The 25,046-nt window shown below is 39.8% G+C and overlaps 1 protein-coding gene across 3 annotated transcripts in view; it reads right to left on the reverse strand.

Annotated features, from left to right (window-relative positions):
* The window catches only part of LOC121300755 (phosphatidylinositol 3-kinase regulatory subunit gamma-like), a 57,208-nt gene that overhangs the window by 12,518 nt on the left and 19,644 nt on the right, over positions 1 to 25,046 (reverse strand). For 2 of the 3 annotated variants that reach the window (XM_041229544.1, XM_041229542.1), the window contains 10 exons: positions 12,414 to 12,506; positions 10,258 to 10,332; positions 6,023 to 6,160; positions 4,805 to 4,997; positions 3,481 to 3,566; positions 2,761 to 2,866; positions 2,400 to 2,498; positions 1,959 to 2,139; positions 1,137 to 1,262; positions 83 to 225 (listed from right to left, as the gene is read on the reverse strand). In XM_041229544.1, coding sequence (XP_041085478.1) covers positions 83 to 225; positions 1,137 to 1,262; positions 1,959 to 2,139; positions 2,400 to 2,498; positions 2,761 to 2,866; positions 3,481 to 3,566; positions 4,805 to 4,997; positions 6,023 to 6,160; positions 10,258 to 10,332; positions 12,414 to 12,506 — 1,240 coding nt within the window. The remainder of the gene's footprint in view (positions 1 to 82; positions 226 to 1,136; positions 1,263 to 1,958; positions 2,140 to 2,399; positions 2,499 to 2,760; positions 2,867 to 3,480; positions 3,567 to 4,804; positions 4,998 to 6,022; positions 6,161 to 10,257; positions 10,333 to 12,413; positions 12,507 to 25,046) is intronic. The other variant, XM_041229543.1, reaches the window with a different exon arrangement.

Consider the following 25,046-nt stretch of genomic DNA (forward strand, 5'->3'; position numbering starts at 1 on the left):
ATCTCAGGACAGGACAGCTCTGCTCAGCCCCTCATTACCTCTGGATCTCAGGACAGGAGAGTTCTGCTCAGCCCCTCATTACCTCTGGATCTCCTTGTCGTTGCCCTCACGTCTGAACTTCTCAATGTACTCCTTGCTGTACCTCTCCTGGGTCTGACACTGCTCTTCGAAGATCTTGATGGTTTCATTGAATGCTTCGATCGCTGTTCTCTTCATCTGCAGCTCCTGGAAGTAAACAGAGAAGAGAGACTGAATTTTTTTGGATTCTCCAAATCTTTTGGCTAACAATACTGAGCGGGAGTGCTTAGCCAGCACACACTGGATATTTGTGTGGTCTCTGGGTTTACACAATGTCTCTTTCTAGTCTCTGTATGGGCTGATTGTTTATCACTCCATGGCACAGTTAGATTACTAAGTCTCTGTGTTTCCATTGCTTTGAAGAGAACTGGCATAATACAACGGGGTCACAGCGTTGTATCAAAGCACAGTAACTAAGCATTTACTACAGCTGCAAGATAACAGACAGCACACTTATGCCAGCTTTTCAAACACAGATATTAAAAGCATACTTAAAGTATTCAAAATTTTCCTAGCAGTCAGCCCATTCAATAAGTAGAGTTTTCTGCTTAGATCAGTATTTGCCATGTTTACAAATTATGCCATCAACTGGGTCAGCCCCTGAAAAGACCCCTAAACGCTGAATTTCTTGACCACTTCTGTGTATAGAGATTTTCTATTTACTCAGTTTCAAGGGAGGGCAGAATGAGTCTATTCAATCCATATAGATTTTGGTAGTTCTAAAACATTTTATTTTAAAATGCTGTCATTTTAAATCACAAAAAACCCTCCTTAAATATTTTCCACATTTTCACAGACAGAAATGATAAAAACAGAGACTCGCATGCAGTGTTAGATATTTGATGATCCTAACTACTTACTGCAAGAATAACAAATGACACAAAAGCTGTGTGCAGTTCAATCTGAATTACTGGAATGCTTAAAGACCAGCCTCATCATGAATGGATTATGGATGAACAAAAATGAAGACATTGGTACTCTTGTCTTCTTTGAGTAGAACTTCGGTGGGAGCAGTCTGCAGCCTGCCCAATGTGGTGGGGTGCAGGGCAGGAGTGTACCTGGCAAGTGCGGGTGTACTCCTCATACAGAATATCATACTCCTTGCTCTTCTCCTGGTACTGCTGGTGGTACACTTTGAGCTGCTCTCCCACGGCCTCAATGCTGTCCTCCTTCACCACCTGATCCTGCAGACACAAAAACATGCATGTCACTTCAATACATCTCCTCCGCCAAGGCTAACAATGCAAAACCACACACACACACACCACAGTACTACATTAGTCTACAGGTTAGAAATGCATATATAAAAACTGATGAAACTGATTAAACCCAAATGTAACGGGTCAATTTACATTTTGAATGAGGAATCCAAATTAGAGTTGCAAGTGTCATGAAAAAGTAGACAGGTATGGAAATAAGACTCCCAATGCATAGATGTTTGATTCATCCCTGGTTTTACTCTAATAAGACGCACCTGAGGCTGTTACCTGTAAACCAACTTGTAGAAAAACCTGGAATGTGTGAAACTGCTATTGTAGAGACCTACATCCCTATGTATTTACATGTTTAACCAAGGTTGTAACCTTATTTTCTTTATTAGCAATGGCAATATCAGTGAAACTTTCTTCCATTGTACATATGTTGGTTCTTTGCTTGGATTCATTCTTCATTTCTAATAAGTGCTGTGGAAGTTTGGTAGCCTTGTGTTAGAAAGTTAATCCAGAATAAAATAACTGGATTCTCAGTAGATTAAGAGGGAAGTTCAAGTAATGTTAATAAAGCTAAGAGGTAAGAATAGGGAGAGCACAGGCTGGCAGCCCTTCTATGAAGCTGACATGCTTGTACTGGGAGTTCCGGCTCAGGTGTGCCCCCCTGGTTACCTGCTGGTACTTGGAGACGGGGCACAGCAGTCGGGTGTCCAGTTTGGCATTGTACTGTGCCAGGGACTCGTGCCGGTAGTGATTGATTAACTCCACTACAGACAAGAAGCTCAGTGGCTCTGAGAAACCATACTTGTTGTCCCGATGGAAAATCTTTATCAACTTGTTGTTGCCTCCTTTCCTAGAAATTTCAAAGAGAAAAAAAAAGAAAAAATCTGACTATCAAATGTTTTTTTGTACCATGGGAATTGGACAGTATTTATGCAGACATTCAGAAGAGTAAATGGAAAGTGATCACATCACGTGACAAAGCCTATGAAACACTAACACACTACTGTACCACCGTAGACTACGACAGCAAGGAGGATGCCTGGGTCTGACAAGTCTCCTCTGTGATGTGGTGTACTGGTACTCTGCAGGGCACCACTGAGTTACACTTGCCTGAGGGTCAGGGTGTACTCTCCCTGGATTTTACTGGACGCATCTCGCACCAGGAACGTCCCGTCTGGTGTGTCCCTCATCTTCTCGTTCACCTCCTCTCTGAGGACGGAAAGCAGGAGCGATTACACAAATAGATATAAAATACACTGCCTGGCCACTTTATTAGGACCTGTACATTACGACATTAACAGGCTGATGAAAGCACTGCTCAGGTTCATCCCAAACTTGCTCAATTGGATTGAGATTCAGTGAGATTCATGTAGTACAAACAGGGAATGGCGAATTTGCCATCAGCTCTGCCAGCTGACATTTTGCACACCCACTGGAAATGTAAGCTTGCAGGCCCACTGAAGCTGCTTACCTTGAGATCTCTCCCCAGTACCACTCAGCATCGCACAGAGACATGCTGTTTCCATTGGCCAGGCTATTCGGGGCAGCCTTGGGCTTGGGTGGTTTCGGAGGAAGAGCTACAAAACGGGAAAATAAATCACCTGACTGTTCATGCTCTGCAACTCTAGACACATTGCCAAACACAGTCTCTCCTGTGGGACTACAAAACAAGCCATTTTCTGTATGTATCATGCAATTTGACACAGTCTCGTTGAGAAACAACTGTCACATGCATCATTCATATCTACTGTCACCAACTGGCTAAATTCACTGAGCATGAATAACTCTTCCATACCTGTGGAAAAACAAGTACAATGTATGAGAGATAGCAAAGAACAGTCGACTGGTAAAGTGCAAACGACCAGCACCATGTCAGAGGATTGTGAAATAATTGTGAAGTGTGCGGTTTCAGATGGATGGTAGTGCACTTGAAATCCAGTAACTTAAAATGTTATTTTAAAATATAGAGCACAAACAGCAAAGTTTTACGCAACAGTACTAGAGCACCAGACGCTATTAAATACATGACAACAAAAATAAAAACTGACTAGGTCACCCCAACTATTCATTGTTCTACCCGTATAAAGTATGGAAATGCAGGTATTTTAACCCTGACAAATTCATACTGTGCATCTGCTTAAGACTGTGGTTACTGTTTTGTGTTGAGAAGCATCTTCTAAGTCCAGCATACCTGGAGGCGCTTGCTCAGGCTCTAGGGTACTGTTCAAAAGCAGCTTCTCCAGGACGAGCACAGGAAGATCCAGACTCACATCGCAGCTGAGAACGACAAGAGGGGAATCCATTTGTGTCAGGACAGGACTGCATCTAACTTTGATCCACGGGCCACTCGAAACCAGCAAGCTACACATCCAAGAGCAAGCAGCTTCAACTTTGAGGGGTGGGGGGGCTGCTCTTTTACCTTTTTATGATGTTTGCAATCACACAAATACTGTTTGTTTAGTAAGTCTGTGCTAAGGTGCTTCCACCCGAGTTCACAAGCTGCCTTTTAGTTTCAGATGCCTAGCAGACATTTTTTTAAGCCACCCTTATAAGAGTTACAATAGTAAAAGCACAGCAAAGCATAACAAAGCAATGTTAAAGCATAGGTAAGTTTTGTAAAAAGCAGAGGAGGTATGCTAAAGCATATTAAAAAAAAACAACATGGCAATCCACTGTAAACTATGACAAATTCATAGTATAACCAAGGCAAACCAATGGGAAAACTGCACATTTACTGTGGGGAAACTTCTCAGGGTTGTTATGGCTCTAAGGAAATTGTATGAAACACAAACACTGTGCAACACTTCACAAAGTAGACTATAGCCCTTTTTTAATACGATGAGATTCATAACTGCATTGTTGGAGCATCGCAAAAACTGCAGGGTATGTGGAGGTCGATATGCAAAGGAAATGTTTGAAAGACGCTCTATGATGCACAGATTGGCCACCAGAGGGGTGTACAATAATGTCAATATTTAAGTAGAAAACAATGCAATACGACAACATTGCATGAGTTATGAACCACACTGTTTACTGCAAACCAGTTACAAGTGCACTGAAAGATCACTAACGTTCAGACAAAAAACAAAAAACACTTTGTTTATCTATCACTTGGATCACGTTGTACTTTTATCTGTTAAGAATTCTGACTTTAATGTTATCCAAGTGTTAATTATGTTATTTAACTATGCAGACAAAACACAGATGTCAGCCTTAGCGTTTACATAGCAGTGCAGTGTGGACTAATTTCTATTGAATATTGTTTCGGTATGTTTTCTATGTCCAATGAAATGTTGTACACATATAGTCTTCTACACATACTGCAGTCATTTATGAAAAGGGATCGAGGGCTGTGTAATGGCTTTTCAGATTGGCTGCAAACATTCCCAATATGTTCAAGGAAATTGTTTAGGAAATTAAACAGGAACTCACAACACTTCCATGCACTGTATATTGCTTCAATAACTAAAGATTGCAATCGTCCAATACACAATTCAAAAGTATCCCAGACTCACCCTGCGTTTGGAAGCCTGATGAGCAGGGGTCCGAACAGCTCTCCCAGCGCTCGTGGACTCTGCTCCCAGCACTGTCCCAGTTTTGAGAAGTGCCGCAGCAGGTATTGGAGTGTGAGGGAGTTCTGGAGAGGGACCAGAGGAGACTCGAGAATGCTCAGCAGCCGTGTGTAGCTTTCCTTTGGAGACGCTTCTACTGAAACAATGGAGAGAAGAGAGCACTGTGGTCAGATTACTCGACTGTGCTTCTTGCTACAGATGTCACAGAATTTTCTGGGCAAGTTTCTGGGCAAGCCTGAGCAAGCCAGCATTGAGGCTAGTATAAAAATGACCTCTGGGGGTGAGCAACAGTTATTTATGAAATATAACCTTGTTGATATCACTTCAAAAGGGCTAGCAAATAGGATGACAGCAATAAGCAAATAAGCATAAAACACTGAAGTGCTGATAAACCAACATGCCTGTTTAGTTGTGGAACGAGTTAGTGCTAGATTACAATATTGATTACAATAGTGTTCATTAATACAATTTGTTTTCAATATACAGCAAACTGTACTGTGCATGAACATAAGGAAAGCTGCAAGTACATACATTGCAGAATTCTGTAGGCTATACTTGTACTACTGTGAATAGTTTGTAACACCTCAATTCTGTACAGCAAGAAAACCATCTAATAATATGCTTGTCCCGAGTGATATTAAGTGGGGTGGAAATTGAAATTGTTAAATGGTTAAGAACCTATACTTCTATACCATATATGCATACATGGCCAAAATAAAGGCATAAGTACTTATGAGAACTGAATCCTGTTATTTTATAATTTTTAAGAGGCAAGGAGGCAAACACACACCCAAAACCCACACATGTATTTACTAGTTAAGTTACACAGAGCTAACAAAATAGTGAATCTTATCTAATACTTATTACCCTCACTTTGTTTGTTTATCTCACATTTCCCTGAATGAAAGACGCACACATTATGTTAAAGGTGTATTTGATTTATGATGGTATTTTTTCCCATCTAATTGTATTATATTCCATGTATTCCCAGAGCTGGTAAATGTGTGCCTCTCCCCAGTGTGTAGAGGCTGTGTAGTGGGTTGGGTGCTCCTCCTCCAGCCTCTCCCCAATGTGTAGAGGCTGTGTAACGGGCTGGGTGCTCCTCCAGCCTCTCCCCAGTGTGTAGACACTGTGTAGCGGACTGAGTGCTCCTCTACTCACCGTTACTTTGCAGAGCACACTGCAGCTCAGTGTAGACCGAGCTGGGAATCACTGGGGAGGGCAGGTCCTTCAGGTAAGATCTCAGAGCCTCCGACACAGCGAGGACGTCACACTGCCCCAGGTCCAGCATGGTCAGGTCTGTCCGGGGGACAACAAGACTGTCAGAGCACTGCACAGCACAGACAGCAACATGCTAAACACATGTTTATTTTACCCTCGATTTTCTCCCCAATTTAGAAAGTCCAATTATTTTAATGTGTTTAACCCTAAAGTTTAAAAAGTTAGGAAATTAAACAGAATCTAATATGCCTAAAATGTACGCACAGTAGAACCTTTTTATTGAGCCCAATCATGGGACCAACACAATGTGGCTTTAATAACTGAAAGGACATACAGTTTCTTGTAACAATTTATTACCATAGGAATTGAATACACAAAGGGTTGATGCATTGGGACTGTAGATAGTAACCTTACTACTGAACACAGGGTTGGCTTTACAGAAACTGAAACATCAGGACTGTAAAAAAGTAGCCTGCATTGTGTAGTGGCCTTTCTATTAGTTTTACTGTACTAGTTTTTGCCATCAATTTTCACAGCAGAACCATTAAGCATACCCGCATACATAGTTTGTGTAAGCCCTAGTATACAAGACCCTTTGAGCAGGGGTTCTCAAATTTTTTTCTGGGATCCCTCACCCCACTGTGCGATATCATATGAAATTACTGTACATCGATGGTCCTCAACCTTTGCTGGCCTATGGGCAACAACATTGAACAAGTAACGCACCGCGGCAACATCATACTCGGCTCTACCTATCAGCCTGAAGAAACATGTATTTGTGTAAAGCACAATATAAAAGAGACAGCATTGTTCTCCCTCAGCCTAAGGAAACATTTATGTGTGTAAAATAAAATACAGGACCTACATCCCAGACCGTGGAGATTCTAGAGTAATGCACACAGGGGGGCACCAGAGGGGCCCAATTTAATTAGGGAGGGAACTTCAGTGGTTCTACAGTGTTTTCACATACAATAAAATGCACTACAAAAAAAATTGTGTTTATTAAAAATAAGAAATCTGCAATGGCATAATCTGAAGCAAAACTTCATTAAATAAAGTGGGGGAAAACCACACACACACAATGATGTACCTTCTTGTAATTTAGTAAATTCTGAAGTGCCCTGAAGCCCCATAACTTTAGTATTAACCTGGACACGTTTTGTCCCTAGAGGAATGCATTTCCATTAATGCTAGAGAAAGGTGGTTCATACCAAAGTTTGATATGAGCCAGCAGCTGGCCGTGCTTGTTTTCATCCGCTGTGTTGTGAAAGCATGTGTACTGTAGTTTGTGCACGTTGGAATGGAGAATGTGGCTTGTATGACTGATTCTATACCAGCAGCAGCTGAGGCATGCATGCAAGCTAGGACTTGCTTGATAGATTAGCATGTACCGAAGGCTCGCACACACACTCACATTTATATAAGAATGATTAAATTGTACAACTGTCTAGGTGGCGCGGAGGGCTTATTCACTAGCTTCTCATGGCTTTACCCTCAGTCCTGGATTAAAGTCATAACACAGCACATGGCAGCTATCTTGACAACATGAACAGTCAAATCACACTGTTCCAAATTATACTGTTAAGCAGATGCAGGGTTCTCCCCAGGCCTCCCCTTCCAGTCTTGCAGATGTTACTGTGTCTTTAACAATAACGATTGATTGCACTTTTACCACACTAGACCACTTGCACTTTGCTGGGGCAGCACATAGGAATATCCCCTAGATAGTGTCCTTAAGGCATCAGACTACTGTTAAGGGCTAGGTTTAGAGTTTGAAGTTAGGTTTTAGGGCTGGGGTTGCTTAAGGTTATGGTTGGGGTTGGGTTAGGGACAGGCTTGCTTGATTTCATACAGTTGCCGAGCTCTGGAGTGAAAGGTGGGAGGGTTTGGCAAATGCCACAGAATCATCTGACTCTCTCAGGTCACATTCTAGGGGATATTCCTTTCCGCTGTGTTGCTGGGTGAAAATAAATAAATAAATAAATAAAAAAGATTCTTGACACAACATTTAACCAATCAGAGTGTTGAAGGGGCGGGTTTTCTAAGCACTTTAAGAGGCTAAAACGTTAAAAATGACTGCTAAAAAATGAACCAATTTTCAAAGCAAAAATAGTGACAATGAATGCAGGGTTTAAAAAAAAAAAAAAAAACCAGCAATCTGCGCAATCCACCACCTAACACTATTTGCACCAGATACTTTATTAAAAAAAAATATTAAGATTATATTCGGGCATTATCATTAAGTCATTTTTTTGTCGTATTATTGTACATAAGCTATACATACACACCAAAAAAAAATAAAAAAGTGTGTTGTGATATCATAGAAATAAGTACCCAGGTGCTTATAAGAGATATTGGGGATTCATTAATAGAGGCTGTACATCTTTAAGAAGAAAGGCGTGATGGGATATCAGCTGAACACTTGTCAGTGTAAAGGTGTTGGATTACTACACTCCAGTTTCACGCAAGAGTTATGATGGTGACCAAACGTGGTGTGCGAGTACTGGTGTGTAAAAAAATTGTTAAATGAACAGTTGCATTAAAAAAATGTAGAACAGCAAAAAACAAAAATAGATGCGCATTAACAAAATGCCCTGAAAACTTAATATGAAGAAAACTATTAAATGAAGCAATAAGCTCAGTAATTAAGCTAAAATGGAACTCAATAACCCTGTTATCTTTCCCCAGTCAAATCATAGAGTTCCTAAATAATTATGGTAATTTACCACAGATTTCAATTATGTTCATATAATTATTATTATTATTAATAATTATTTATTTATTTACAAATGTCTCAACCCTCAAATTCTAGGCGATGCTAAACTTTTGGTCCTAGCTGCAAGTGTATCTGGTGCTGTCATCTTTCAAGCAGATGACTTTTGATCAGAGTCGCTCTGATTGTTAACCCTTTGCACACTTTGCAAGCGCAGCAGTTTTTCCCCCTTTCAGATCTTATACACACAAGGGGTGGAGGTGTCATCTGAATGGCTTTCTAGACACCCCTTACTACTGTATTGTGTTTGCACTCATTCTGAGTGGTTGTAGGTCACCACTTCTCTCTAAATTGCAGAGTGCGAGGACTGATTGAAAAACGGCATCGAGGGCGAGGTCCGAAGTGAGAATCGGCGTCGAGGGCGAGGTCCGAGTGGGAATCGGCGTCGAGGGCGAGGTCCGAGTGGGAATCGGCGTCGAGGGCGAGGTCCAAGTGAGAATATTCTCTGGTGCAGGGGGGTTGCTTTGTTCATTCCGAATGTTATACTTTACCTTTGAGCTACTAGAACGGAGGTTCTCAAGCCTCGTTTGGGGGAGCCTTTTAAACTATTCTGAATTGATGATGCAAGCAAACAAGAAAGAAAAGCTCTCCTGCAGTGAAGGCAGTACATTATGAATGGTGTTTTTTCAAGTCTACACTATTTCCTAGCCCGAGCCCAGTTTGAGAAGAACTGGGACTCACCCTGCCTCATTCCATTCAAAACATGTGACAATGATGCTTCTCAACTCTGCCAGCACTACCTATTCAACGTGTGAGCCGCCAGGAAGGAGACAGGGCTGTTAAACAGGTTTCATTGCCACACGGTCTCACTGGAAGGAGGAATGAAGTTTAGTGCCGGTGTCATGAAATAAGCACCTGTAAATGTATCTCTATATGAACTGTAACCCTGGTATCCTGTTTATTTACAGCACAGCCTTAATGCTACACAGACTTTGTATCAGAATAGATTCACCAGGAGGAGTTGTTATGGAAAGAGGGTGTTCAAAGCCAGGTAAAGGCAGATTTAGAGAAAAACAACGACACTTGAAGACAACTGCTTTTTCAATATCAGGAACATGTAGACATTATAAAACAGTGCTGTGTAGATACTCAGATTGTCCTAATAAATCCTTTAACATGTTTTAAATAATTATGTATTCATTGAAGTGGAATACAAATGTGTAGATGATGACAAATGAGAGAAATGCAGCTTTGTTGTGAAATTAACAAGTTTTTAACAAAATTTGCTTTCATTTAAACACATTAAAAGGGATTATATGGAGAATGTGAGTTTCTGAGGAGCCCTATTATAAATGATACTGCAAGGCACAGCTTTAACTTTTGTCACAGTGCTCAATGCTATTGCTGCATTAATCTCGGCCATCTGCTGTGACTGGGATTTCCTTTGCAAACTCGTTCTTACCGGTTCTCAGGGACTGTGTGTTTTCAGAGCCAGCGAGGGAGCCAGGTGTCCTGTACAGAGTCTCACTGTCCAAACCTGCAGCCAGTGAAACACTTATTACAGCAAATTAACTGGTTAGGAATAATACACACATTCAGACTGTGGGGTATGAACATATAAACCTGGTTATGAAGCAGTCCACATGATTTTGAGATTCTTGTTTTGTTGTGTTCATTGGAGACCAGTGCAGTAATACAGATATATTTGCAAGAGCCCTTCTCTTTCTTTTTTTTTTTTTTACTCAAAATATCCTGGGCTTTACAAAAGCTAGAAGTCAGTACTTAGCCATTTTTTTTTCTTTTTACCTAAAAAATGTATACTATTAGAAAATCCATTACTTTAGGTAGATACATTAAAACCCTTTTTATAAAATAAAGGGCACAAATGTAATGAGTGTTTTAGTATTATATGACAAACATTTTGTTTGTGTGCAATATGTTCAACACACTGAACAGAAGCACTGATGCAGGTTGACATCACCAGTGTGACAGGATCTACATTCACACAGGAGAGAAGCAGAAGCGCTTCTAGGGAAGTTTATTTTTGATATGTCCAAATGTTGTTTTTTGTTGCTGTGGATATTGTCAGTGACTCGTTCACTTAAAACTGTGGCAAACCAATCTAGCCAGAAGAATCACCCCGTCCTGCAAGGAGCAATGCTCAGTAAACCACAGCAGCATTTCCAAAGACATCAAGCACCCAGTCTACACACAGGGCGTTTCAGTACAAAACAAGCACAACACCACTTCTGGTTATGAGATTGCTATAGATTTTCCACTTGGTGTAAAAAGACACCAGAGGCGTTTTATTCTCATATATATATATATATATATATATATATATATATATATATATATATATATATATATATATATATATATCTATATTATATATATATAGAGGAGTATCAATTTTAGTGTTTTTATCAGTGTTTATAAAAAAATTTAAAACAGTGAAAATAATGAATTTCAGTTTTTCCAGGGGACAGTTGGAAAGGCAGCTCACCTGCTTCTGAATACAGACTGTGTAAAGCTGGTGAGGTTAACCTGCATCAGTGCTTCAATGTGTTAAACTGACAGACCCCTATTGCACTAAACTATCTTCCATTTAAATAAATGTATCATCTGAATGGAAAGTCATGCACTGTCATTGAGTAATCAGTATTTTCACATGCCTGATATACAGTTGTCATTTAGCTTTTATAAAAAAACAAGGACTTGTCCAGTAAAAATGAGTAAAATAAATCAGTTAGAACCACAACCCTTTTCAGGCCTTTGCTTGTTCATGTTATTTTCTTAGTTATATTTTCACTATTTTTATTTTAAAAACTGTTCCCGTGTGGTGTTTGCACACATTCTCTACTGGTCCTTGCTGTGGCTTCTTTGTTTATTGTTTGCTCAGTCTGTTCTGGTTGCAGTAACGTATGCACCAGGTCTTTATATCTGAATGCTGACTTCTTACATGACAGAATGTAAGATTTGAGTAACAGCAATAAAAACCTCACAGCTACAACAGCTCTTTGTATAAAACTACCAGTGTGCAGCATCTCATCGTCTATGGAAAATACTGAATATAAAATGAACTGGGCTATTGTCCTGCACAGAACACTGGGCTGCAGTTTAAAGTCAAACGTATTAAACATCTTCAAAATGTAGGGGCACAGTATAAAACAAGAGGGAGGCTTTTCAAAGATTTTTACTCACAAGTTTACTTCATTTTTTCAAAAGGGAAAGTTACTAAATGAAAAAACTGCCTTTAATAAATCAATACCTGTTGTATTATTTTTTGTAACAGGTGTTCTTTTTATAGTAATTCACTCTGAAGTTTTAAAAACGAGCTCTAATGTCATTTAAACAGAAGAAATGAGATGTACGAACAGGAGGCCATTGGATCCATTTAAGATCATCCTAGCAGCTGACTGGTCTCGGAACATTGTCAAATCGGGTGTTGAAGGATCCTAGTGCTGCAGCAGTGTTACAGTCCCTCAGTGTGTGAAAACGTCTCCTGCCCTCTGTCCTGAGTCTCCACTTGGTATCAAACTGTATCCTCTGGTTGAAGGGGCTCACTTTATCAATTCCCTTTGAAGCGACTCAGAGCGTAGATATCCATGTCCTTACCTTTCTTCTCAATGGCTTCGATCAGCTTGACTAGAATAGGGGGGGCGTTATCTGGGGGAGCAAACTGCTCCGTCAGGTCAAGTAGAGAGGAGACTGGAAAACAACAAACAAGGTCCAGTTATAACACAGCAAAGGAAATGCATAGCCCCAGACCCCCAATACAGACATTGCACTACCTGCACAGAGAGGACTCCCTCATTAAGAGCACCACACCACAGCACTTGACAAAGTGGATGTTCTGTAGCGAATAGAATAAAACCCTAGAATTCAAGTGAGCGAGAGCAGTGTGTAACAGAGAGGAGGCTGTTCATGTATGTGTGAGCCCCTTTCACACTGGCACTCCTACCTGGGTCCCGACCCAGGTTCTGGCTGCCCAGGGCCACAATCCCATGTAGTGTGAAACCATGTACCTGGGCTGACACGCTTTGACCCGGGTTGAGTGAGACTAAATACATGATGGCCGTTCATGAGCCAACGCAATAACAAACAGCCATGCCTGCGTGAAGGGTTCACGTCTACAAGGATCATTTCTGTTTATTCTGTTTTGCCATCTTTTTGTTCCTTGAGACACACCATAAGCCAGACTGCAGCAGGGATGAAGAATCATTTGCTCTAATCAACATTTGGGCAGACGGTTCAATCCGGAGAAGTTTGGATGGAAGCGTCTGTAACAAGCTGCTTCCGGGGCATTGATACGCGCTTTGTGCACTTGCGTCTGTCACCCAGGTCAACCCTGCTTTACCAAAAGCAGTGTGAAATCACATAGCCAACCTGCGTGGCACAACAACAAACACGGACTAGACGGCTTTCTCTGTGTCTTTTAGTCTAAATGTTTGCATTTTAGGATTTCTACATTGACCGACATTAAGTGTTTTATTTATTCATTTATTTATTGCATTTATATAGCGCTTTATACAAAAGTATTGCGAAGCATTGTACAGTACAAAGCAGAAAATAGAACACACCACAATACATTTGTATAGCATGTCACACATACAACTGCCACAATCAGACTTATATAACAGATTAAAAATAACAGTACATAATAACACTGTGTAACAATTATTTATTTTTTTTTGTTCCTGGGTAGTAAGTGTTATTTCCTAATTGCTTATGCCTCAAAAGTACAGAAAATGGCTATTATTCCCCACAAACTTTGCTTTTGTGACCAGGACAGTGATATTTCAAAATATCACTATTTCCAATGGGAAAACGGGCAAATGTGTGTCTTTTCGTTCACATAAAGTCAGAAAAAAACAACATATGAATCCAAATTAACATGTATTTATACTAAAGTAATACAAAAATGACTACAAAAGATTTAGAAGTGAGTAGTTTTTCGAGATTTACGATTATACTGTATTTACATTTGCAGGGTGCCATCTCACTGAGAAGTTGAGCTCAAATCGCATGCAGATTCAGTGTATCACACCTGAGGGGAGCAGAGAAGCTCTAATAGAAGCTTTAATAAAAAAAAATAAGACCTTTGCTTTGCTTAAACCCATTACACAAAAATGATGCACAGACTTGACTACTGACAGTTGTCAAACGATACGATGCATCGATAAATCAATCGGACACGTGTTCTATAGTATGCCATGCTACAATAGAACACGTATGCAAAACATGATATGATATGTATGACCATTTAATGGTAGACTATTTTGTTATAAAACAAACATTCTAAAGTCAAATCTTGCAACTTTACAAAATTCAGATGTTGAGAGCACCCCATGGCTTCAAAAGAACTCAGCACCATGTCTAATCTAGGAAGTACGGTTGGCACACAAGTGTGTACCTTTAACCAGCGCTCCTGAGACACTGTCACCAGTTAAAAATTAAAAACCATTTCACTAAGGCTTATTTTCACTAATCAGAATGAGTTATTTAAGACTGGAGTAAAAGTTATGAAACTATAGGCAGACAGAATAGCCTTTCTATTTAAACTACTGTGGAAACAGAGAGGGGGGGAATTAAACTACACAACTATTGCGTGAGGAGGCTGGGAGTCTTGAGAAGAGCATAATAAAGGATTGCAATAAACTCCTGAACAGGAAAAACCCGAATAGCTTTCAGGCTTTTTATTTTAGCCAAAGCCTCCTTCTGAGAGTAACCGCAAGTACAGAGCTTGGCAGAGCGAGGCTCCTGGCAGCGAAAGCATAAACCACGTCTGACTATTCATTCTGGAGTTCAGACAAACTGCCATGTCAGCACATTCCAGCTCATGAGTGCACATTAAACATGGAAACAGACTGTGGAGAGGGGGGGGGGGGGGGGGGGGGGGGGGGGAGACAGAGCGAGAGACACACACAGAGGCTCACCGACACAAAAAGAGACACACACAGAGACAGAGAATGAGTCACACACAGAGCTCACGCGTGCATGTTAAACATGGAAACTGACTGCACACACACGCAGACTCCAAGGCACAGAGAAAGTGCCAATAAAAAAAAAAAAAAACTTTAAAAAAGGCTGGCTTGAACCAAAAAAAAATTAACACAACTTCCCTCCCTACTCTGTCAGGAATGTGTTCAAACCTGCAGAAACAAACTCAAGTACATCTTGTTAAGAGGACTCCAATTCTTTCATTCCGTGCAAAACTATATGGCTTTTGGAAAGCGTCTATCCTTTGAGGTAGGGTACCGACCAACACATCTACAGCTTACAATGCAGCTCGCTGAGCAAATACAGCTGTTTAAATAAACAATCTAAGGCTGGAGCGATGCCTAGATTTTCAATATTGACATTGTTCTCCAAAAAAGCCAATGCATCGATTCATTGACGTTATGAAGGGTAAAAAAAAAAACCTCCAAAAAACACAGTAACACATGTGGAGCTGTGGATTACTGTGTAACATTGCTAGGAACGCTTTAAAAACTATTATGCATATTAAAATTATTACATCAGTTTATGAAATTGTAATTTAAAAAAATATTAAATTATTATTTTTTAACCTTACTGGAAGAAAAAAAAAAAACCTAATTTTAAAAAGGTAGTTCAGATGAATAAATGCAGATTTCTTTGAAGTTTTGCAGGGTGCCATCTTATTGAGAAGTTGAGCTCAAATCTCATGCAGATTCAGTGTATCACACCTGAGGGGAGCAGAAAAGCTCTAATAGAAGCTTTAATAAAAAAATAAGACCTTTGCTTTGCTTAAACCCATTACACAAAAATGATGCACAGACTTGACTACTGATAGTTGTCAAACGATACGATGCATCGATAAATCAATCGGACATGTGTTCTATAATATGCCATGCTACAATAGAACACGTATGCAAAACATGATATGATATGTATGACCATTTAATGGTAGACTATTTTGTTATAAAACAAACATTCTAAAGTCAAATCTTGCAACTTTACAAAATTCAGATGTTGAGAGCACCCCATGGCTTCAAAAGAACTCAGCACCATGTCTAATCTAGGAAGTACGGTTGGCACACAAGTGTGTACCTTTAACCAGCGCTCCTGAGACACTGTCACCAGAATGTGATGACAATAAGATTTGAGAAATAGCAACATCTGACTGCCCTCAGAGCTTCATTGTATGTGTTTTCCAAATATCATATGCAGTTTGCTTCGAAGAGACTGTTCCAGTCCACTACACAAAAGTATTTGTTAACAAGGTGGTTATAATTGTCAGCTAAGTCACTGACAGAGTGGGTAGCAGTGAGTGATGGCAGTCTCACTATTTTGTAAAAGCTTGTTGCAGTAGAAGAATCATTATGCAAGTTTTAATAGGATGTGCCACATGTGTAAAGACAACATAGCCTGAAAACGAATGCTGACAAATTCTGAACAGCAAACGACTAAATCTAAGGTATGAACATGACTGTCTTGTTTAGCAGAATAGACAGGAAATCTGCACATTGACAAACAAATAACAGGTTGCATTTGGTTTGGCAATAAACAATGAGAATATGAACTGGTCGTTAATAAACGCTAAAAAGACATAAATGAAGAGTACATACTTGTAATCTGCACAAGCAATAGTAGCAAGTCCCAAAATATGGGACTATTTTTTACTGCTTTCCAGAGAACGTCGGGGGTAGTTTGAGTCAATAACTTTAGTTTTTCATAAACACGCTAGTCTAGACTCGCCTCCAGCTTATTGAGGTGCAGGCAGTTTGTCAGTTTCCTTAGATTTTTGAGCTTGATGCTGAATCAACTGATTTGAAACGCAGTGTTCCAGAACACCCTGCAGTGTTTACAAGAAACTCATCATCTCCACTGTGTCCCGAGTTGTCCATATCGCTGTTTTATTTTTTGAACATACTGCTGACTCATTTAACCACACATCATGGGTCATAAATCAACTAGGCAATATTCTCAACATTTACTTGAACGCGTTCGCCAGGAGAAAAATAATTTCTTCAAGGACTGCAGTGTAAGAACATAAGAACATAAGGACTGCAGCGTATCCAGATCATGCTTTAGCCCGCAGGCACCGCTAACCTGCCCTCTAGCCCGCAGGCATCGCCATCCTGCCCACTGACTCACATGTATCTCTGTTGAACCCAGAGTTGAGCTCAATTCCATTTGTTCAATTCCATTTCCAATTCCAATTCCTATTCCCTTTTATGGCACAGTTCTTAGGACATCGAGGTTCATGCCAGCGGATTTATCAGGTTACCTGACAAGTTCATTAAGTTGTATACAGAATTTGTTTGCTCAATAAAGCCTTTATTGAATGGATTAAAAAGGAACTGACCCCACCTTTGTATGTAGCACACAAGGTTTGTAGGTCACAGATCTTACAATTTGGAAAAATCTGAGGAACAGCACAGGAAGTGACTCAGTTCCAGGAAGCAACAGGCACCTTCTAACTGCATTAAAGTAAACTACATCCATCACCATGAAAACACTTCATAGTGCAGCATTTAGAAACCCTAACAGAGCTCCGTTCAATGCAATGTTTGGACTAGAAGTCCTCAATATCTGCACACTCAAAAAAATGGTTCCAAAAAATTACATTAAAATGAGCTAAACTGCACAAGCTGGTCAACAGAATTCAATGCACATGAGAAAAATAAAGACTGTGATAAGACTGTAAAAACACACCCCATGGTAGTCCCATCAACGGTTAAACAACTTCCATAGAAAATATTTCATTTTTGGCTGCCACAAAATCCTCATCATAAAAGACCCTTGTCCTTTTTCAAACTAACTGTCATTCTGAGACCTAACACTTCTTTTAACAAACTGTCAACATTTAGTGTCTCAAGATGACAGTTCTAAGCTCCAGGTCAGCTTGGTATAATCCCAGTTAGAGTACTGAGAGTATCAGAGTGGGGATATGTGTGGTTGTTCATCCATCCATCTGTACAGCACACATTTTTGCAAACATCACAACCAACTTTGTCCAATTTTGAATTTACAGAAATGAATCGTGATCCTTTCTTTAATTATATATCATATTGTAATAGAAGTATGTATTGTTTCTATAGTAATACAAGAACCAAAAACACAACAGAGCTCTGCAGTTCACCAAGAGGCTCTTGAATGAAGTGTTTTTACAGTTGGTATGAATACATAGGCTCCCCCATCTCATTTATTTTGTAATAGTCTAACATTAACGAGCATTAGGTTTTATGATGAATTCTACAAGTAGCTCATCACGTGTATCTGTGCACATACTGAAACCCAGCCTGGATATCACCAAGTGCATTGTTACACCTCTAGGGACTAAAATACTTTTTATATATGTGTAAATAAAGTACTATACTTGTGTAGCCCTTGTTGGTGCTACGTTTGAAAATAAAGCGCCTTCTTTTAAACAGACCATCATGAACTGAAGTAGCATATGGGGATAGCAGGCTTTATTCAGGGCGGGTTCCACAGAGCCTTTATTACTTCAGACACGCACCCTCTGATCCTGCACACAAAGAGGTGACTGGGCTGATCTACCAGAGAGAACTGGACACCACACAGTCAAAGAGCTTGTCAACCTCACAGGAGTGTCTGAAACAAGGTCAAGCTAAACAAACGCTCTTTTCTTGCCTCAATGAAGAGACTGTCGCTTTTCAAAACAAGCCGCAGAGCGAGGCTAGTTTGCTAACTGTGCAACATACAGAAACATGGACCAAATATCTTTGGAGCAGAAAAACAGCAACTGTAAGCTATATAAAGCATAACTCAAAACAAAGTTGGCATTTGTGTTTTTAATCTTATTTGGTGCTGCCACAATGAATAGATTTAAAAGTAACAAGTTTGACAGTAAGAGCCATCCCCCGCTACAACTCTAAATTCTAAATGATAGCGACTGATGATGAAACGGTTGATGACTATGACAACTATATGAACAGAATAGTATTGCATAGGCAATAGCTTTATGAAAACTGGTATTTAAGACCTAGATGAGGTGTTAAAGTATATTAAAATGACTGGTGAACAGCATGTGGAAAATCTTCTTGTGTCCTCAAATGCAAAACTGTCTGCTGTATATCCGTCCATCTGTACGTCACACTAAGACCATATACCCAATAACATTTAAAACAAAGTTTCATCACAATTTATTAAGCGGTTTTACAGATATATTGAGAAATCTAAAGAGTGACATACGCAGGTCATGACACGATGACAGGATAACAATACAAATAGCAGAAGCCATTCATTTCCATTTGCAAGAAGTACAACAACAAAGGAGTTTTATGGAGACACCTTTTAATAGACTCCGCTAAATGTCAAATCCACTAGATTTCAAGACTATAAAGGTAGTTTTATGAAACAAAAGGCAGTTCTAAGATACTATCCACTCCTCTAAAAACACATCCTTAATACATTTCTGCAGCACTTTTAAGTGCAATTGCCATTTTTTCAGGAACTTTGTAGTTTGGAAAAGGAACAAGGCAGCCCCCCCTTGACTAATGTAAATGAATACAAGGCAAATACTGAAGCAGTCACGTGATCAGCCTGGAATGTGCTGTTTCAGCTAAATACCCCCCTCCTCCTCCTCCTCCTCCTCCTCCTGCTTCCTCCTGAAATACAGCTTTCTCTTCTCCCAGATCGTACTGGCAGGGAGCCAGGGTGTTTTGGAAATGAATTACTGAGAGAGATTAAGCCCAGCCATAGAAACAGGGGCAGCTTGGGGAAGTTAGAAGGGGCTTGCTGGGACTCCAGAGGGCAGCAGGCCTCTTATCTTTGCTTTAACTGCTTCCTGGCATGTAGGGAAAACTTTCAAGCAGATTACTGCCTGTTGCATAAAACAGTGCCATTAAATATGAAAGCAGATAGGATTCAGAGAGCTAAATTCTGACAGCCAACTTAAAACAAGTGTTTAAAATTCCCCTTGATGGGATGACAGAAAAAGAAAATGAAATACAAAATGTGAATATGAACTAGTCTGTTACTTCAGACATTCTGTGATTTCACATTCACACAATGCTTTTTAAGTTCTTGCAACTGGACAAGTGGTTCTCTGTAAGTGTGCCATGTGGGTACCTGCATATATCACTGGGGAGATATTAAATAAACATCAAGCTGGATTTTTACCAAGTGCTGTCAGCAGAATACAAAGGGGTCCTGTGTCTGTAAACAATGACTGAAGCCGAGACTGTACTTCATAACAATGGGAACCCTGAAACATCCACAGTACAGCTAATTACAAATACTAAAAGAAACTGCATACATTCAATGACTAATGTTTCAGCTAGATGTCTCAATGTAAGTGGCAATATACAAAACAGTGGCAATATTTGGCTTTTTATTATAATGCTGCTCTTGGAGAGTCATTTACTTCTTTTTTTACATTTCCCTTGCTATTTGATTTTGTTTGTAATCATTCTGTGTGGTTCTGTTACTCTAATATTGAGTTCTCATTTCTCTAAATCTGCCTGTAACAGTATTTGAGTTTGTCTGGAGAATCCTACACACCAGGAATAAGCCCATTAAAGGCAGTGTTAGAAATTAATTAGTCACTTAGTAGACGTTTTTATCCAAAGCGACTTGGAGACTAAGGGGTAAACTATACACCTGCAACTGCTGCACATTGACCTTCAACCAAAGGATGGAGCACAAGGAGGTGAAGTGACTTGCTCAGGGTCCCACACAGTGAGCCAGTGACTGAGCAGGGATTAGAACCAGGGTCCCCCTGGTATCAAGCCCTCTTCTCTAACCACTGGACCACCAAGTGGCATGATATCAACACCCAGTTTGTAACGTTGGGAATTTTAAACGTTTAACTGTATAAACTATAAATTAGTTAAATGTTGAATAATACGCTAGACGTATAACCAGTCACATGACAAATTTCACCAAAATGCATATTTTTTTAATTTATTCATTTTAGTAATTTCTCATCATATACAACAGCCCGTTGCGTTTCCAACTTCTTCGATGCCACAGCAAGGGTGGATAGTATAAAAAGGAAGGGGTTTGGCAATTGCTTCTAATTGGTGCAACAGAAAGATTGACAGTGGAGCGAGTTTTATTCTCGATCGATCTGGCGCTTCATTGGTACACTCTGTGTTCAAGCTGTAGTCAGAATTACTGCGGATGGAGTTAAAAACAAACAGCCATAATAAACAGAACGCTCTAGACGGCGTCTGTGAATGTGTATAACACGATTTTAAAAGGATGTTTTTATTTCAATATTAATTCAGAAAACACAAGTGTAAATTAATTGTGCACAGGCTTTAACTTAACAGTACACACTTACGCAAATCATTTGTTAAAAAAATAAATCAATAAATGGATTTCATGTTTGTGGCACTGATCCCTGAACAGTAGTTAACAATTAACATAACAATTTATTGCAATCTGTGCATTTCATATATTCTGTAACATGTGTAAGCTGTGTTTTTTTTTTATTATTATTATTTTTTTTTTTTGTTTGTTTTTTAAGTTTATTTTATTCACTTTGTACCCAAAGGGCCAGCAGAGGTACATCAATAGTGCACTACAAATACAAAGAGAAACATATACTAAGAAAAACAACAAAACAAATGCTTTTAAAAGACCAAATTCCCATTGGTATTTATTTTTTTTAAGATTTTATTGATTTTTTTGTATTACGTGCAGCTACTATAAGATCGTTACCTTTATTAAAAATGTAGATTTACTCTATAGGTTAATCAACTAATGCCCATAAATTAACTGAGAAAAATTTGAATTGACAATACTAATTTCAATACATACTTTGTTGTGTATGTGTTTTGTTTTTTTTGTTTGTTTGTATTTTCTGTAGTTCAGTCTTTGCGATTGTAACAGGGAGAGATCTGTGCTGACTCTGCTGGCGTGTTCGCAGTACTGCAGGAATGGGGCGGCACACCCTACCAGTTTGTCCTCTTACTGATATAAATAAACAGGTATGTCAGGGTGGGGGGGGTGCACTGAAAAGAGGCCATGTTTGAGCGATCAAAACTTTCACATATTCAAGATCTCTTCTTGATACTCGCTGCACACACAGAACTGTTCTTTTACTTTATTAATGTGGAAATACATCACCTGTTAGTGGCCATGGGTGCTAATGTGATAGTGATGAAATAATCCAATTAAATGCATCTAAACAGCAAATTGATAGAACAGCAACATGTGCTGGAGGGGAGGAGCCGACAGCACAGCAGAACAACGCAGTTAAACGAGGCAGTCTTCCCAGCGACAGCGAGTGGAAGAAGTATAGCGTGGAAAAGTACAGAGCAGTTTCGAAGCAGAAAGGAGAAATTGCATCTTGAATTGCTTTAATCAGAAAACAGAGGACATTGGGGAAACACAGCCGCGTGTGTTTTTCTGATAACAAACAAGCTGAAACTCGGAGCAGCTGATTCAAATTCAGCGCCGTTTTGAGACACGGACGAGGGGAGGAGCCGACAGCACAGCAGAACAACGCAGTTAAACGAGGCAGTCTTCCCAGCGACAGCGAGTGGAAGCGACAGCGAGTGGGAGAAGTACAGCGTGGAAAAGTACAGAGCAGTTTCGAAGCAAATTGAAAGCAGGCTGACAGCTGCAGAAGAAACTAAACTTCAAAAAAAAGAAAAAAACCCTCAACATGGTCTTCAAGCCAGTAATCTGTGACACCTGCTTGATGTGGGAAATCCGAGAAAACCCAGCGGAGCTAAACCAAGTGTGCGTAAAGTGCCGCGCGATCCAGGATTTGCATAAACTAGTAAGCATGCTAGAAATGGAGCTGGAAGAAGTGAGACAGCAACAGGATCTTGAGGAACTGGCACACCCACAATTCATGGAAGTCTGCATCACCCCTAACAGACTGAAAGCCACCAGGGAGATAGAAGGTCAGAACAGCTGGGTTCAGGTAGGCAGAAGCAGGGAAAAAAAGAAACTTCGTCAAACACAACCACCAGAAATCAAAACAACCAACAGATTTGAGTCACTTCAGAATTTTGATGAGCAGAACCAACAACAAGAGAATGAAAGGAACAACATCCAGGACCCTATTGACAGTGGTGACAAGACAGTAAAAAGAAGGGAGGTCATGATTGTTGGGGACTCCATATTGAGAAACACAGCAAGTTCAGTTCGCAGTTTGGACCCCCTTACTACAACAGTGTGCTGCCTTCCGGGAGCCTCGGTCAAGCACATCACTGAAAACGTGGACAGGCTCCTAGAACGAACAGGAGACGACCCGGTAGTAGTCGTCCACATCGGTACAAACAACATTGGAAGAGACAGACCAAAATCCCTGCAAAACAAATTCAGAGAGCTAGGAAGGAAATTAAAAGAGAAAACCAAAACTGTGGTATTTTCTGGTATACTACCGGCACCTTGCAAAGGACCATATGGACAGCTGGAAATAATAAATCAAAACCAATGGTTGAAGACGTGGTGCACACGGGAAGGCTTCACCTATCTTGATCATTGGACCACATTCTACAACGAGGACTATCTGTATAGACGGGATGGACTGCATTTAAATAACAAGGGAACTAGTCTACTTGGAGAAAAGATCCTCGAGCAGGTTCGGAAGCATTTAAACTAGAAAGGAAGGGGGGAGAAATCAACAAAAAAACAGAAGGGAGACCGCATCAAAACAAGAACAACAACTCAGGTAAGACAACCATTAAATGTATTTATCTAAATGCTAGAAGTATCAGAAACAAAATTCTAGAACTTGAAGCTACTGCACTAACAGGTAACTATGATGTGATAGGTGTTACAGAAACGTGGTTATCTGAGAGTGATGGGGACGAATATAATATTTGTGGGTATACACTGTATAGGAAAGACAGGCAGGACAGACGAGGAGGAGGGGTAGCGCTATACATAAGAAACAGTCTTGAAGCCCAGGTGTTAAACCTGGACAAAGAAAATAAAACCGAATCAATATGGGTCAGAATAACAGACAAAAATTCAAAAGGCATAATAATAGGAGCATGCTATAGACCGCCAGATTCAGACGGTGAGCACAATAATCTGTTATACAATGACATTAGAAATGTGTGTAGCAAAGGAGAAGCCATACTAATGGGGGATTTCAACTTCCCCCAAATAAAATGGGAAAACCCGGTGGGTAGCGCGAAGGATGAAATAGAAATGGTGGAAATGACAAATGACTGCTTCCTAACACAATTTGTGAAGGCACCCACTAGAGGGGAGGCATGCCTTGATTTAGTCTTTTCAAATAACGAAGATAGAATAACTAAAACAGAGGTCAGAGAACCACTGGCAAACTCAGACCACAACATGGTCTCATTTGAAGTGTTTTTTAAATCCCCAAAAGTAAAGACTAAAGCTAAGGTTTACAATTTTAGAAAAGCAAACTATGAAGGCATGAAACAGAGACTAACAGAAGTAGATTGGAGTAAAATAGAGAAAACACCCACAGAAGAAGGATGGTTGTTCTTCAAAAACGTAGTACTAGAGGCGCAAAACAATTATATCCCTAAAGTAGACAAATCTAAATGTAAAACTAAATTGCCAAAATGGTTTAATAGATCAATTAAAAAAAATATTCAGCGAAAAAAGGCACTTTACAGAGCATTAAAAAAGGACCAAAAAGAAAGTACGCAGAAAGAGTACACAGAACTGCAAATGCAAGTCAAAAAGGAAGTTAGAAAGGCCAAGAGAGAAATAGAAATGAACATTGCTAAGGGAGCTAAAACCAATTCCAAAATGTTTTTCCAATATTACAACAGCAAGAGAACATTCAAAGAGGAGATTAAATGTTTAAGAGATACAAATGGCAAAATCGTAGAGGAAGAAAAAAAAATAGCAAATATGTTAAATGATTACTTTTCACAAGTTTTTACAAAGGAAGATACTGACAACATGCCCCACATGTCATCCAGTTCCTATCCAGTTTTAAATAACTTTAGCATAACTGAGGCAGAAGTGTTAAAGGGACTAGGAGCTCTTAAAATAAACAAATCCCCTGGGCCGGATGAGATCCTCCCAGTAGTACTCAAAGAAATGAAAGAAGTAATTTACAAACCGCTAACCAAGATCATGCAGCAGTCTCTTGACACAGGGGTGGTACCGACAGACTGGAAAATTGCAAACGTAATACCGATCCACAAAAAGGGAAACAAAACTGAACCAGGTAACTACAGACCAGTAAGCCTGACTTCTATTATATGCAAACTTATGGAAACTATAATAAGATCCAAAATGGAAAATTACCTATATGGTAACAGGGTACTGGGAGACAGTCAACATGGTTTTAGGAAAGGGAGATCG

This window comes from Polyodon spathula, chromosome 26 (assembly GCF_017654505.1).
Source record: "Polyodon spathula isolate WHYD16114869_AA chromosome 26, ASM1765450v1, whole genome shotgun sequence".
Taxonomy (NCBI): Eukaryota; Metazoa; Chordata; class Actinopteri; order Acipenseriformes; family Polyodontidae; genus Polyodon; species Polyodon spathula.